The sequence below is a fragment of the Oryx dammah genome, unplaced genomic scaffold (assembly GCF_014754425.2).
Source record: "Oryx dammah isolate SB20612 unplaced genomic scaffold, SCBI_Odam_1.1 HiC_scaffold_18, whole genome shotgun sequence".
In the NCBI taxonomy this organism is placed as follows: domain Eukaryota; kingdom Metazoa; phylum Chordata; class Mammalia; order Artiodactyla; family Bovidae; genus Oryx; species Oryx dammah.
In genome coordinates this window covers 89389039-89404716 of record NW_024070202.1, presented here as the reverse complement: position 1 = coordinate 89404716, position 15678 = coordinate 89389039, and the positions used below count along the sequence as shown (strand labels likewise).

General features: G+C 34.7%; 1 protein-coding gene across 5 annotated transcripts in view; it reads left to right on the top strand.

Annotated features, from left to right (window-relative positions):
* POT1 (protection of telomeres 1) overlaps window positions 1-15678 on the top strand; it is a 93183-nt gene that overhangs the window by 40661 nt on the left and 36844 nt on the right. For all 5 annotated transcript variants that reach the window (XM_040259564.1, XM_040259565.1, XM_040259567.1 and 2 more), the window contains 2 exons: window positions 9188-9318; window positions 12702-12992. In XM_040259564.1, coding sequence (XP_040115498.1) covers window positions 9188-9318; window positions 12702-12992 — 422 coding nt within the window. The remainder of the gene's footprint in view (window positions 1-9187; window positions 9319-12701; window positions 12993-15678) is intronic.

The window sequence follows — 15678 nt, the reverse complement described above, 5'->3', positions numbered from 1 at the left end:
TTCTCCAGCACCACAGTTCTAAGGCATCGATTCTTTGGCGCTTTGCCTTCTGTACAGTTCAGCTCTCACACATGTACTTGACCACTGGGAAGACCATAGCCTTGGTTATATGGACCTTTGTCAGCAGAGTAGTATCTCTGCTTTTCAACACTAGGTTATTTTGGTTACTTAGTTTTATAGTTTATGTAAATTGGGAATATTCTTCAATGTGGCAGTTGCCCCATACTCATTTTATGGGCACATAAGGACAGCCTTTTGAGATCCCTTTTGGAGGATTAGGAGAAGTCAGTGTAGCAATTGGTTTGATATCAAGAAGCATCAAAATGAAATTTTACTTTTTAAATTTTTATTTTAAATTGTTCTCTTGTAAGTAACAACAAAGAGGGAGATAAGAAGGCAAAAAAGAAGAGACAAAAGTGTAAAACAGTGGATAGCCAGCAGATAGGTAGATAATGGAGAGGTGGGAACTGCTAAAAAGAATATCCTAAGACAACAGTGAACTGCAGTCCTGAAAGGTGTCTGCCTCTTCATCAAGTGAGTCTGTAAGTTCTCCATTTTCTCAGAAATACTTCCCTTAAAATAACTTGCAGATCTAATCTGCCTACACTTTTAGCAAAGCATTTTCAGTGGGAGAAACGCCAATTCTGTGAAACATTCTATGAAAAAGTGGTAAATTTTGCATACTGTATCTGGCTCTTGAGGTTCACGATGCATTGTTAGCACGTTGTCACCTCTGAAAAGTTTTAGGAAAGGAACCTGTTTAACTTTATTTTTAGTATATTTTACTTGGAACTACTTGAACATGGAACCCTTTTTAATGTACTCTGAATTTTTGTTTGTTGAAACTTGTTCGGTGGAGTCAAGTTTAGAGATTAGCAACTAGGAAAGTTAGGGCCAATTCTTATTTTTTGCAATTGTAAAAAATTTATTTATTGTAAATTAGAGGATAATTCGGAGAAGGCAATGGCACCCCACTCCAGTGTTCTTGCCTGGAGAATCCCAGGAACGGCGGAGCCTGGTGGGCTGCAGTCTATGGGGTCGCACAGAGTCGGACACCACTGAAGCGACTTAGCAGCAGCAGCAGCAGAGGATAATTGGTTTACAATGTTTCATTGGTTTCTGCCGTACATCAGCATGAATCAGCCTTAAGTATACATCTGTATCTTTGCAATTTGATTATGTTAGAATTGCAAGGGCCTTGTCTCTGTAGTTTTCTATGTAAAATGTGGTACTTTGTGAATTTTCACTTTCAAAGAGTATAATATTGTTGATGCCCTAAATCAGTGGTTTTTAAGTTTTCTATTATCCTAAAAGTTATCAGGATCTCAAGGAGCTTATATTTTTTATGGGTCGTAGTTACAGATATTTAAACATACTAGAAATTAAAAGTGAAAGACTAACATTTAATAATTCATTTAAACCAAAAATGGCCTATTACATGTAAACATAAATAACATTTTTAATGAAAAATGTATTTTCCAAAAACATGGAGTGTGGTATTGTTTCACATTTTTTGAAAGTATTTTTATCTTTAACGCATAATAAAAGTAGCAGGATTCTCTTATTTCTTTAGCAGTTCTGTATTATCTTCAACATTTTAGTTTTTGAATAAGTGGTTAATATTATTTTCCACCTTACAGCTTCTCAGAAACTCTTTGTGTTCCAAGTGATATTTCATTTGAGAACCAGATTATCTTGTTAACTATAAGATATTTCTCTGTGAAAGGTTGATTGATGAATATCTAAAAGCCACTATTTGAAATTCCAGTGGAAATTCAAATGAGAATTCTTTTGCAATCTCTTACATCTGTACTTTTCTTTTCATGTACCAACTGCAGTCAGTTTGACACTGTATATTGGCAGTGTCTTTAGGTTCTTTGTTAAGGCAGATGCTAAGAGTATGTCTAATTTCATTAGGTAAGAATGTTACAATTTATTAACAGTAATAGACATGCTGCTGTTGCTGCTGCTGCTACCACCACCATCACCACCACCGACCAGCTCTTGTATATACCATTTGGCCATGTTCTAGGTGTAGTTTTAAGCACTTTACATGTGATTACATATTTAATTTTAGCAATCATATGAGGTGAATAGTAATTTCCCCCATTATTCAAATAGGGAAATTGAGGCAAAGAGGCTAAATGATTTTCAATGTCTGCAGGAGGCTTCAGAGGCAGAATTTCTACAAGTATCATATATTCACTGTAGGTGGTGCTTCCCAGGTGGCGCTAGTGGTAATGAATTGCCTGCCAATGCAGGAGAGACATTTCCAGAGACTTGGGTTCAATCTCTGGGTCAGGAAGATCCCTTGGAATAGGTCATGGCACCCCACTCCAGTATGCTTGCCTGGACAATTCCATGGGCAGAGGAACTTGGCAGGTCCTGCAAAGAGTCAGACACGACTGAACACACAATGACGTGCATTAATTTAGTAAAGATGGTTGGTCAACTACTATGTATTATAGAATCTGTGAACTGTGAAGACTTAATACTAAATCTGGAAGCCTGTTGTCTGTGTTCTCTGGTTAAAGAATGTCTGCTTCTGGCATGCTTTAGAAATCTTCTGTATACAATCACTATTCTGAAAAATATTTGCTGTGTTCACATATGTCATTCATTATACAATAAATATATGTGATCTATTTCAAGACACATTGGGTGTCTTCCCACAGCTAAGTGCTTATTTAAATAAGAAACTTTCTTAACCTATCATCTAATTTGACAATGAGCAAAGTGTTTCCACTCCCCCACTAAACCCTGTTACTGATACTTTTATCATCCTGAGCTCTCACGACTGGGAATTGGTGATCCGGAATTGACCAGCCCTAATGCTCCTGCTCATTTCTGCTCCTACTAGTGGAACTGTATTCTCTCAAGAGTTGTGTTCTTACAGTTTTGTTCCCAAATCTCTTTGTACTCTTTTTCCTTGTTATTCTGATTAAGTAATTTCATTAAATCTTATGGAGATAGATGAATATGAATGTGAAAAGACTGTTTTTTGTGGGTTTTTTGAAAGTTGAATGCTTTGGAAAGATAATAAACAGGCAGTGGGCTGGATTTGGCTGTGGACCATAGTTTGCCAGCTCCTAATTTATAATACTGTGCTCTCTTCTTTTTCTTCTAACCACTCAAAATACCTCTCTTAAGTAGCCTCACACTTGACCATATATCTTCTTTTATTGCCTTTGTCTTTTCACTAGGATTTAACTCTTGTTCAACTATCTCAGAAGATGCTCTTTTTTGTCTCCTTTTCTTCTTTTAACTTATGAGTCAAAAAATAATTGTTGCAAATAATGTAAAAATAAGTTCAAGCATCATCATAATGAATTTTTATAGACTTTTTCTATGATGTCTGTGAGGTCTGTTTCTGGAGTAAATTTAAGGAAGTTACATTATAATGAATGATATTTTAATTCTTTAGTAATGAATTCTTTAATAGGAGATGCATGAAATGGTAGATAATATAGAGTTAAGATACAGTATAATTTTTCCTATTCAGAAAAATTCTCAAGCCTCCATCACAGTTTTAAGCATTATATTTTACTTTCTTTGAAATTACTGCTTATGTTTGAAAAACATGTAATATGGAGACAGTACAATTTTCTGGTTAAATATAGAAACACAGGAATCCATTATGCTAAGCTACATGTGACTTTCATACTTGGGTATCTTACCTAGACCTTTTAAGAAACTTAAGTTCTCTTGTTCGTTAATTGCAGTATACAACTATCTAAAAATTCAGGGAGACAATGCATATAAATTGTTTAGCAGAAACCTAGTATTTAGTAAGCCCTCAGTAGTTACTGACTGCTAATTAACATAATTCCCTCCCCACCACCCACCCCCATTTTTAGGCCTGCGAATAAGATACCTTGCATAACATAGGTACTGTGGTTTTGTTTTGTTTTCTGTCTAAGAAGTCAAATACATTCAGTTCAGTTCATTCACTCAATCTCTTGTCCGACTCTTTGTGACCCCATGAACCACAGCACGCCAGGCCTCCCTGTCTATCACCAACTCCCAGAGTCTACCCAAATCCATGTCCATCGAGTCAGTGATGCCATCCAGCCATCTCATCCTCTGTCGTCCCCTACTCCTGCCCTCAATCTTTCCCAGCATCAGGGTCTTTTCAAATGAGTCAGCTCTTCTTATCAGGTGGCCAGAGTATTGGAGTTTCAGCTTCAACATCAAGTACATTATTCCATTTCATAAATTAATTTGGAATGTTGACATTTTATTTTGCATATTATTTGATAACTCAGACTATATTTAGGACTATAAATATGTTTTACCAAAGTGTATATCCTTTAATGTTAAACATAATTTCAGACTGGTTAAGCTTCAGTCATGGTTTGAAATTTATTTTAAGGTCTCTTATGTTTTGAACTCCAAAGCTGGGTATGAAATGTATGAAAAATTTTTGTTTTCACCACTTTTCTGAAATATGAATGCTTATTTTACTGCTCACCAAGGATCCAGGGCCATCTTAAGCCTGTCTGTTTATCCAGTGTCAAGCTTAAATGTCAGTTTCCAGTTATTCTAGAAAATGTCATCTGGATCATTAGTTTTGCGGTGATGAATCATTACAGAGTTTTGTGATGAATCGTTACATATACAGAGAGTATAAACTCTATACACTAGCAAATGTTCGCATATAAAATAACACACAAACTGAGATCACAGCATTAGTGTTTAAAGATGTAAGTCAATGTAAGGAAAATGTAAACTTCAAAAGAGAAGGTGCCATGCTCTGTTCATTTAGTAGTCTTCCTGACTAGTACATATATGTACCTAGCATTATGTAGACCCTCAATAAAATTCAGATTAGTTTATGTACTAATTTAAAAAAAAAAAGGATTGGAAAATAGCAGAGACCCAAGTAGAGTTCCTTGCTGCTGAAATACAAACTACTAACCACCACTGAAATATTCAGCATTTTGTGGTGGTGGAGGGAATTCCTAAGGAGGTTTGTGTTCTAGAGAGCTTTGTCATTCACCTATAGTTAGTATCTATGGTGATTCTACTGTTCCATAATATTTAGATCCTTACTGAACTAAGTCTTATATACTTACAGATGTCAGTATTTTATCACTGTATATATGTATATAGTATAGGGTTTTATTTTGGTGGGTTTTATTTTGCTTTCAAGGAAGACTTTGCTCTATGGAAAGATTCTCTTTTTTCTCTGTTAATAAAATAAAACCTTATTTTTATAAAAGGATTTGAGCACTAGGTAGATCTATTTGGCTTACACTTGTGAAAAGCCATTGGTAGTACTTCCAATGAAAGAGAAAGAAAGGAAAGAACCGGGACTTGGCATGTGATAGCTCGTGTGCAGTGCACAGGTGTGCACTGTCTAAGGAGATGCCTTTTTCATCCACATGGAGTCAGTTAGATGAAAACACAGCTGTGTAGATTTCCGGCCAAGTTCTGCTGCCACTTGGGAATGCCCTCTGCTACATAAATCTATAGCAGCATGGGGAGCCATTACTTTTACCCACTTAGAATTCTGAGCATGGATCTGCACACACAACCGTTGTGTTGTTCTTTGGGCAATCCCGAGGTCACTTCTTTCTTTCCTGGCAGTCCGTTCCTACCTGACTCCAAACCTGACACAGACTCTTCAAGGGGGTTGGGGAGGAGGAAGGACCTAGAGAAGGAATGTGTGCAGCTCAGGTGTCACATGTACAAGTGTCCCTGTTTCTGAAGGTTTGGATAGAGAGCTGTTTAATCACTAAGTCGTGTCCAACTGTTTGTGACCCCATGGACTGCAGCACACCAGGCTTCCCTGTCCTTCACTATCTCCTGGATATCTCACTGTCTCTTGCTCATACTCCTGTCCATTGAACCATTCAACCATCTCATCCTTTGTTGACCCATTTTCCTCCTGCCCTCAATATTTCCCAGCATCACAGTCTTTTCCAGTGAGTCAGTTCTTTACATCCAGTGACCAAAGCATTGGATAGAAAGGCCAGAATGTAAATGTGTGCCAAGACTGCTACTCTCTTGGGCTCAGTAAAGTTCCTCTTAAAGCTAGTTAGGTTGTAGAGTATTTCTATTTGAGAAAGAGGAGTCTTTTTCTAATTTGCACAAAGATACTACAAAAGCTAATAGTGACCCTATATTAGACCCTCTGGACAATGGGTCTCCACACTGTTTCTCAGAGTGTTATATAGAGTCCTTTGCAAGCTATCAAGTTATCTATGGGAAGGCTGCATTTTCCAGGAAAAACAAAACCATGAGGCAGTTTTCAATATTCTGAAATTTAGGTTAAGCCTGATTTTTTTTTAACCACACCCCAGTTTTGTTTTGTTTTCACTTATTCCACTCTTCAGTATCATGTATATGCCTCAAAGACTGGGCTCTGTCAGTTCATCCTGGCTAACATTTAGATTCAACTACTGTTATTTATGCCTGCTAAATTTGCAATTTTGTTGATATATTGTATTCTCAATTTACAAAAGTGGCTCATTGTGAAGCATTTAAAATGAGAGGAGTAATTTAGAATCACTGCAACTTAAAATAACACTATAAGTACAAGTAGTAACTAGTTCTCTGATATAAATATGAAATGTGAATTTGTGTATTCTAGTACAAATAAATCTGTGATACATGATTTTGCAGAAGCTGTCAGGAAACCAAAATGTAAAGATACCAAGTTTGATCTTTGTGTACCTGAATTAGATTTCATTAGACTAGTGATCTCTTTGCCCTTATGTTTTGTCTGTCATGAAATTACATGAAACTTAAAACCTTCAGATCAGTTGTGTTTTATTCAAAGTACATTACTCATTATCCATAGAATCTAATGTGCTGTTGCCTGTCTTTGCATTCAGCTTCTGCTTCATCTAATAATGGTTAAAGGAATTCTATCGATTTTCTTCTCTATGGCCATTGGCAGAAAATTTCAGTTCTGAAATCTTAAAGCAGAAGAAGAAATTCCAAAGATCATTTTCAAACTTCTTTTTTTCATATCATCTTGAAAGGTGTTATAGCACATTGAGCAGTGCAGTGCACCAGGGATGACTCATTACACTCTTGGATCTTTCTCCTAAGCAAGTCTCTCGTTTTCCCATTTTGATACTAATTTAGTCTTTTTTAAACATAGGTAGGAATAATGATGAAATAATAGGAGAATGAAATTGAAAAAAATTTCAAGAAAAGGAAAATACATGATTAAAAATTCCATAATAGATCTTAGATTTATAAAAGGATAAAAAAGAACCATATGGTCATCACAAGCAAGAATATGTTCTATTCTATTAAAAAATGTGTTTTATTCTATTAAAAAATAAGTGAATTTACCTTTAATCTTTGGAAGACTGCTAAGAGAAAAAAATGTCATGAAATAACACTCCTTACAAATAGTTAAAACTACTGACAAAGGAAACTCCAAAACTAAAAACTGGGTCCAATAGACCCTCTACATCAAGAGATGAGGATATGATATATTTTCACTGTTTTTGAAGATGCTTGTTAAGGTTTTGCGTTTAAAGTTTTTTATGTTCTCTGAGTTCATTATTGTCCCCTCGTCACAGAATCAGGTTTCTGTTTTTGCTCTTTCCCTCCAGTCCTGTCTCCCCACTTCCCCGTTCCTTCCCCTTTCTCCATACTCCTCTATTCTCTTCAATCTCCTTTTTCCTTCCCCCTCCTGGTGTTCTTCTTCCTTTTCTTCTATTTTTGTTCTGTGTCTTATTTTTACATTTACAAACATAGGTACCATTTATTTTAGATTTTTGACATTTGTTTTAGACATTTGTTTCCTTTGCTTTGTATATGAAGTTTGTTTTTTCAACATGATCTCTTTTTTAAATGGGAAATCATATAATGTTCAAACTTCTATTAAGAGACAAATCTTATAATAGAAGACAAATAGTACTCACACGGGGCACATTGAAAGTGTCAGTCTAAGGTGGGTGGGAAGACAGCTTTCTATCTGGTTATAGACCTCCTAATGTGATAATGCAGAGGGCTTATTCTGGGTACTAACATCCTCATCAGAAACCTTACCACTTCTTGGTCTATCAGTGAAACTTCCTTGGAAAGCAGTCTATGTTCCACAAAGAGGTGCAGTTAGAGACTGAGATATCCTACCTGCCTACCTGAAATCATCTTCAAGGGAAGGTTAAGATGGGTGATCACTGAAGCAGTTGTTCCATGTGTAAACTTTTCCTTAGCCCTAATTTCAGCTGTTTTTCACTGTCTTAATCCCAAAGGCTGCTGTCTTTGCTGTAGCTGCCTCAGAGTATTTTCTGTTTGTATCCTTTCTGTCCATCTAATCCCTTAACCATTTACTTTCCCAACTTCCTGAAATAATGTTGATATCTTTTTTCCATCTCCTTCACTCTCCTCTCCTCACCTCTCCTCTCCCTTCACTGTTTTGGGTTTATCTTTTCCTCTGTCTGTACTATCATGAGTATAGTATTGAGAAGGAAGGAAATCAACACATATTCTCAGTGTTCATTTTTCTGAAACATGTACTTTAAATGATAACATCTATTATAGTTTTTGCTACCACCAGTTTGAAGTTACTTGTTTTTCATGGCAGTCCAACTATCATTAAATTTGGTTAGTTTTTTTTTTCTTTTGCCAGTTTAAATTGTATAAAATACCCCTCTTGTTCTGATGTGTAACCTTTTGTAAGTATTAATAGCAGATCATCACTTTTCCTTTTAATTTGGTATTATATTGTTTTCTATGAATTGTTCATTTGAATTTCATATTCACTGTAAAACCCTGGGGTTTATAACCAGTTTTTATAGTGTCTTTTTGCAGTATGTTCACTCTTAATCATATTAACTATAAATATCTTCTGGTATTTTTTGTTTGTTTTTACTCTAAATTTAATTGTGTTTATAAATTATGTTATTTTAATATTTTATTTGTTTTACAGTTTATAAATTTGAGGTAATAAAAATGTTATTTTACCTCCAGACAATTTACATTAAGTAGGGTTTTTATTTTTGTTTTATTAAATTTTCTAAAATTAATTTTTATGAAATATTTTTGCAAAATAATTTGGCAGTGTGTTTCAAGAGAAAAGAAAATTTCTTTATGTCTTGATCCTATTCTTAGAAGACTAAAGGGAAGATTAAAGTTTGATGTTTTGAACTCAGTATTAGTCTTATTTTATTAGATGCTTTGAAATACAAAAAGTCAGGTAAAATATTTTTGTGTTTTCCAGATTATTGCTCAGTTGTAACAATTGTGGACCAGACAAATGTAAAGCTAACCTGCCTGTTCTTTAGTGGAAATTATGAAGCCCTTCCAATGATTTATAAAAATGGAGATATCGTTCGCTTTCACAGGCTGAAGGTATAACTCATACTATTTAGAACTTACATTTGTTTGAAGAGAACTCAGTGTTGCTCACTGAAACTATTTAACACTAATTAATGTAATTGCTTTGTTAGAACATGACTTCAGGCATTTCAAGAGATAAGATATGTAAATAAGATCAGACTTCAAATGATTTATATTAGGAAACCTCTGAACCACCCATTTGAACAAACTACCTGACCTCCCTCTATGGAAGTGTTAGCTGCTGCGATTCAGACTAGCTACATTCTGTGAAAGAATTTTAGTAAAAAGGCAAAACTATTAGATAATATGTGATTTTTTAATAATCAGCTTTTTGGTACTTTAATATTCTCAGTCTCTTAAGTTTTACACATGTTAGTCCCTTGCTGTTTCGCTTTTGTTACATGAGTTTCCGCGCAACTCCTTCACTATTGTTGTCTTTTCTTCTAATGCTTCGGTTTATCTGTGCTTCTTGTGATCAGTGATGCTCATAAATGAATGAGGTACTCCAGGTGTATTCTATCAGTCGTCTTAGATATGGTGGGAAGTAACTCTCTTGCTCTATTAATGCTTTTCTCCTGAGGACAGAAGAATAGTGGAGAACATTTGGTTAAAGAGAACTGGAAAGATTATTATTATAGCACTATCTTATAGGCTTATCCACATTTCAAAAAAAAATAGCTGATTCTCACACATCACTGTTTCCTATAGTACAGTTGACCTTTGAACAACACAGTTTTAAACTTCACAGGTCCACTTATGCACAGATTCTTTTCAGTAGTAAACAAGATCCCATGGTTAGTTGAATCTATGGATGCTGAAATGAGGATAGAGGGCTGACTGTAAGTTAAAAGAGGATTTTCAGTTACATGGATGGTTGGTGCCCTTAACCTCAGTGTTCATGGACAACTATATTTACAATTCTTGTCTGTTGTTTAATTGAAGTGGAATAAACATCTCTCTTTCCACAATATTAGCATGCTTATATATATCTAACACTGTAGAAACTTCCATTGTACCCTCACCTAGGGTTGCCATTCACACTCTCCCCACCCCTAGCAGTAAATAATCTCATAACTTCTCACATTTATTAGTTTCTCTATATTTGTTCTTTATATAAAAAGAATACACTATTAGTCTTTTTTTTTTGGACATTTGGTTTATGCTTGTTTGATTCAACTCTACTATTGCATATAGTACACTTTATTCATTTTCACTGCTAAATGATATACCATTGTTAGAATACACTAGAATTTATATATTTATTCTGTTAGTTGTTTAAGTAGTTTCCAGTTTGGGCTATTATGCTGCTATAGACAGTCTAGTACATATATTTTACTGAATATGTATAATTTTATAATATATAATATACACATTTACATATAATTATGTAATTGTATATTACATAATATGCATTTCAGTTGATTGTATACAAGGATTGTAGTTCCTAAGTTCAAGGCTGTGCATATATTTGCTTTAGTTTATAGCTAGACTAAGTATTTAATTTTCCAGAGTGATTTTTACCACCTATGCATTCTTAGTGATACGGAAGAATTCTAGTTGTTCCACATTTTCACCAACACTTGATATTTTCCATTTTTTTAAATTTGAACCATTCTGTTGCATTTGTATTAGTATCTTATTGTGATTTTAACTTGAATTTCCCTGAAAAATTAAGAAACTGAGAACCTTTTAAAATTTGTGTGTCTTCTGAAGTGTCCATTTGAATCTTTGGCTCATTTTTTATAGGATTTTAAACTCCATTTCTTAATGATTTGTGAAAGTTCTTTATATATTTAGGCTACAGATCTTTTGTCAGGTATATGGATTGTGAATATTTTTTTCACTCTATGTTAATGCCTATTTACCCTCTTAATGGTGTCTTTGGATGAACAAAAGTTCTTTATTTTAATATAGTCTACTTTATTAACTTTTATTTTATGGTCAGTACTTTTGTAATTTCTTGTTTAAGAACTCTCTGTCTACTCATTTTATGAAGATAGCTTCTAAGTTTTCCTCGAAGTCATTACAATTTTCTTGTTTCATATTTAGATCTGTAATTTCCTTTTCCTACAATGTCTTTGACAAATTTTGAAATTATAGTTTTTCTGCCGCATGGAAACAGGAAATGTGCTCTTCTTTATCAATTCTGGAAGAGTTTATGCAAGATTACTGGGTTTTTTCCTTACTTAAATGCTTGGAATAATGCACTGGTAAAGCTATCTGAGCTTGATTTCTTTATTGATAGATTATATTAATGAATTAAGATTGCTTTAAGATGAATGAGTTTTTTTTATTTCTATCAGCTTTGATGTATTTAATTTTTAGAAAAAATTATTTCATTCAAATTGTTGACTTTATTGGTAGAAATTTGGCCATATGTTACTCATCTTTTAGATGTTTGGTGGATTTATAATGATAAATCCTTTTTTGTAGTCTTAATATTATAATTTGTGTTTCATTTCTTTTTTTCCAAATCAGCCATTTTCTAGGGTTATTATTTTTGTTAATCTCTTCAGAGAACTAGTTTTTAGCTTTGATTTTCTCTATTATATGTTTCTATTTGTCTTACCTTTGACTGTGTTTCCCTTCTACTTTGCTTGGATTTGAGATTATATTCTTTGTGCAGCTTTTGAGATGGAAACCTAAATTTCTGATTTTTAACCATTATTCCTTTGTAAAATGTTCACTTATTTCTATAAATTTTTTCTCTATGTATTGCTTTAGTTATATCAAACAAGTTTTAACATATCACAGTTTAAGCATCCATCAGTTGAACACATTTTGCAATTTTCCTTAAATATATAAATATATTTATTAATATCACACAGTATCACAGGAGACTTAAAAGGCATTCATAAGTTCAAAAGGATTGTTTTATGACAATGCAACAGTCATTTACATGTGTACCTAATAACTGAGCCTCAAAATTCAGAAAGCCAATGTTTTTAAGGCTTATCTGAGTTCTCTCAGTCAGACTGATGAAACCTTAGCCTTAGGTCTGTTTTATCCACTTCAGACTCATATTTTGAGTGTTCTAGTTTTCCCTACAATATTCATAAGTAACTATTTCATATTATCCTTTTTCTTTTTATAAATTATATCTTTAAAAAAGCTAATGATTGTCTTGTTAGTAAAAGTGTACCAGTAGTATTAGGGGAGCTACCACCTAGCTCTTTAAAAAATAAAAATAAATTTTGCATAATGTTTTACAGTTTACATGGTACTTTAGGACTTTGATATAGCCCAGTAGATTTTTATCATTTCATATGCTAGTTATTTAAACATTATGTCCTCTAATAACTGTACTGGCAAAATTTTATCGTCTCCTGTTCCCAGTTCCTAGGTTCTATATCAGTAACCTGTTTGTTCTGTTTTCTACGTTACCACTTTCTTAGATCCAAGTATATAAAAAGGAGACTCAAGGTATCACCAGCTCTGGCTTTGCATCTTTGACATTTGAGGGAACTTTGGGGGCTCCTATCATTCCTCGAACTGCAAGCAAGTGTTTTAACTTCACTGCTGAGGACCAGAAAATGGTAGAAGCTTTACGTATTTGGGCATCGACTCATATTTCACCTTCTTCAATATCAGTCAAATTGTGTGATGTCCAGCCAATGCAGTATTTTGATCTGACTTGCCAGCTCTTGGGCAAAGCTGAAGTGGATGGAGCATCATTTCTTCTAAAGGTAGGTATTTTTAAGTACTTAAAATTAGAAGTTAGCATGACCTCGAAGCCTAAAAAGACCTTATATTTCAGCATTCTGATGGAATAAACAAGCAGCTATGTATTAAGAACTTAAAATCTAACCTTTTTAATGATCCTGTATTCCCATGTGTCTTTATTCTTGAACTTTCCTTCTTCATCCTAAACTTTTAGAGAAAAATAGTATTATCAGTTCTATATTTTAAATATAGTATACTTTATGCTATTTATGTATTTCTTATTTTAGTACTAGTAAAAAGAGTTGTTTCCTCTTTCTATTTTTAAACTACATTTTGAAAAATGTGTAGTTTTGTTGCTCTATGTGGATGTAGCCTTTCTTCTCACTTATTTGCTTTCTTGGTTTGTTGACATTGGGTTCTCTTCTGGGTTATTTCACTACCTGCTTCACGGGTAGATCATGGATGGTTTTGAAGTGTTTATTTTTCTTGTATTTTGTTTTGTTTTTAAATCCACAGGATTAAAAAGGTGGCCTAAGACCCATCTAATCTTTGTCTATACCTATTCCAGTTTATTTATGAGTAGCTTCTGGAGAGGTCAGTTGTCTGATATTATCTTCACCGAACCCTGCCAAGGCAGGATGCTGTTAAACAAGCACTACTTCAGCCCCGCTTCTGTGGTTCTTTCTTAGCTTCCTACTCTTTGCAGTGATGGAATGTAGTGGGAAATGGAGTTCAGTGGCATTGGGCAGGTATTGGCATGTAACATTATTATCAGTTGTATCTTGCCCATATTAAAAATAAATAAATAAATAAATAAATATTAAAAAAAGTGAATAATGATTGAATAAAATAGGAAGGAAGTTTCTGTAGTTGAAAATAGCATATATTTATATATACATGAAATAATCTGAGAAAGTAAATGTGTGCTATAAAGAAGGGTGAATGAGTTAAATATGACAAAACTGAAGCTAAAGCAACATAAAATAAGCCAAACAAAATGAGAAAGTATTTTAAGTCAACTAGTCATACTTTACAGAGAAGGTAGTGGCACCCCACTCCAGTACTCTTGCCTGGAAAACCCCATGGATGGAGGAGCCTAGTAGGCTGCAGTCCATGGGGTCACTAAGAGTTGGACACTACTGAGCGACTTCGCTTTGACTTTTCACTTTCATGCACTGGAGAAAGAAATGGCAACCCACTCCAGTGTTCTTGCCTGGAGAATTCCAGGGATGGGGGAGCCTGGTGGGCTGCCATCTATGGGGTAGCACAGAGTCGGACACGACTGAAGTGACTTAGCAGCAGTCATACTTTATGCCCAAAGTGACTTACTTAACAAATGATCATTTGTTAATCATCAAACACTTCTAATGATAATGAATCTGCTGTGCACAGAAGTATTCTCCATCTTTTGACTGCTATGTTGTTAGTATGTAATTCTGAGGTAAAACCTGCCACCTTTTAGCTGACATAGCTGAATCTGCATTTTCTCTCTAAAGCAAGAAATCATGCATGCATCCCATTTTTTATTGATAGCCTTTTCAGATAAGTAGAAACAACTTTCATGTAGAGATTATTTTAAAACATAGCATTCAGCTATGAATTTAAGAACTTATTTTAATAAGATTTCCTTGAGGACAATTTGAAAGAAATCTCAGAAGTCTCTCTATACGTCTCAACAACTCTTTTCATAAATTTATTTTTTACTAATAATTTAAAATGTGAGAAAATGCCTTTAAGGGGATATTTCTCCATATATTTCTTACAGCGACAAAAATCAGAAAAAAACTTGGGTCCTAGCAATAGAGAATTTTGTGAATTATTTATGTATTATGGAATACTGTACTATAATGACTATGCCAGGAAGCAACAGTTAGAACTGGACATGGAACAACAGACTGGTTCCATATAGGAAAAGGAGTACGTCAAGGCTGTATATTGTCACCCTGCTTATTTAACTAACTTATATGCAGAGTACATCATGAGAAACACTGGACTGGAAGAAATACAAGCTGGAATCAAGACTGCTGGGAGAAATATCAATAACCTCAGATATGCAGATGACACCACCCTTATGGCAGAAAGTGAAGAGGAACTAAAAAGCCTCTTGATGAAAGTGAAAGAGGAGAGTGAAAAAGTTGGCTGAAAGCTCAACATTCAGAAAATGAAGATCATGGCATCTGGTCCCATCACTTCATGGGAAATAGATGGGGAAACAGTGTCAGACTTTATTTGTTTGGGCTCCAGAATCACTGCAGATGGTGACTGCAGCCATGAAATTAAAATATGCTTACTTCTTGGAAGAAGAGTTATGACCAACCTACATAGCATATTGAAAAGCAGAGATATTACTTTGCTGACTAAGGTCTGTCTAGTCAAGGCTATGGTTTTTCCAGTAGTCATGTATGGATGTGAGAGTTGGGCTGTGAAGAAGGCTGAGCGCTGAAGAATTGATGCATTTGAACTGTGGTGTTGGAGAAGACTCTTGAGAGTCCCTTGAACTTCAAGGAGATCCAACCAGTCCATTCTGAAGGAGGTCAGCCCTAGGATTTCTTTGGAAGGAATGATACTCAAGCTGAAACTCCAGTACTTTGGCCACCTCATGCAAAGAGTTGACTCATTGGAAAAGACTGATGCTGGGAGGGATTGGGGGCAGGAGGAGAAGGGGACGACCGAGGATGAGATGGCTGGATGGCATTACTGACTCGATGG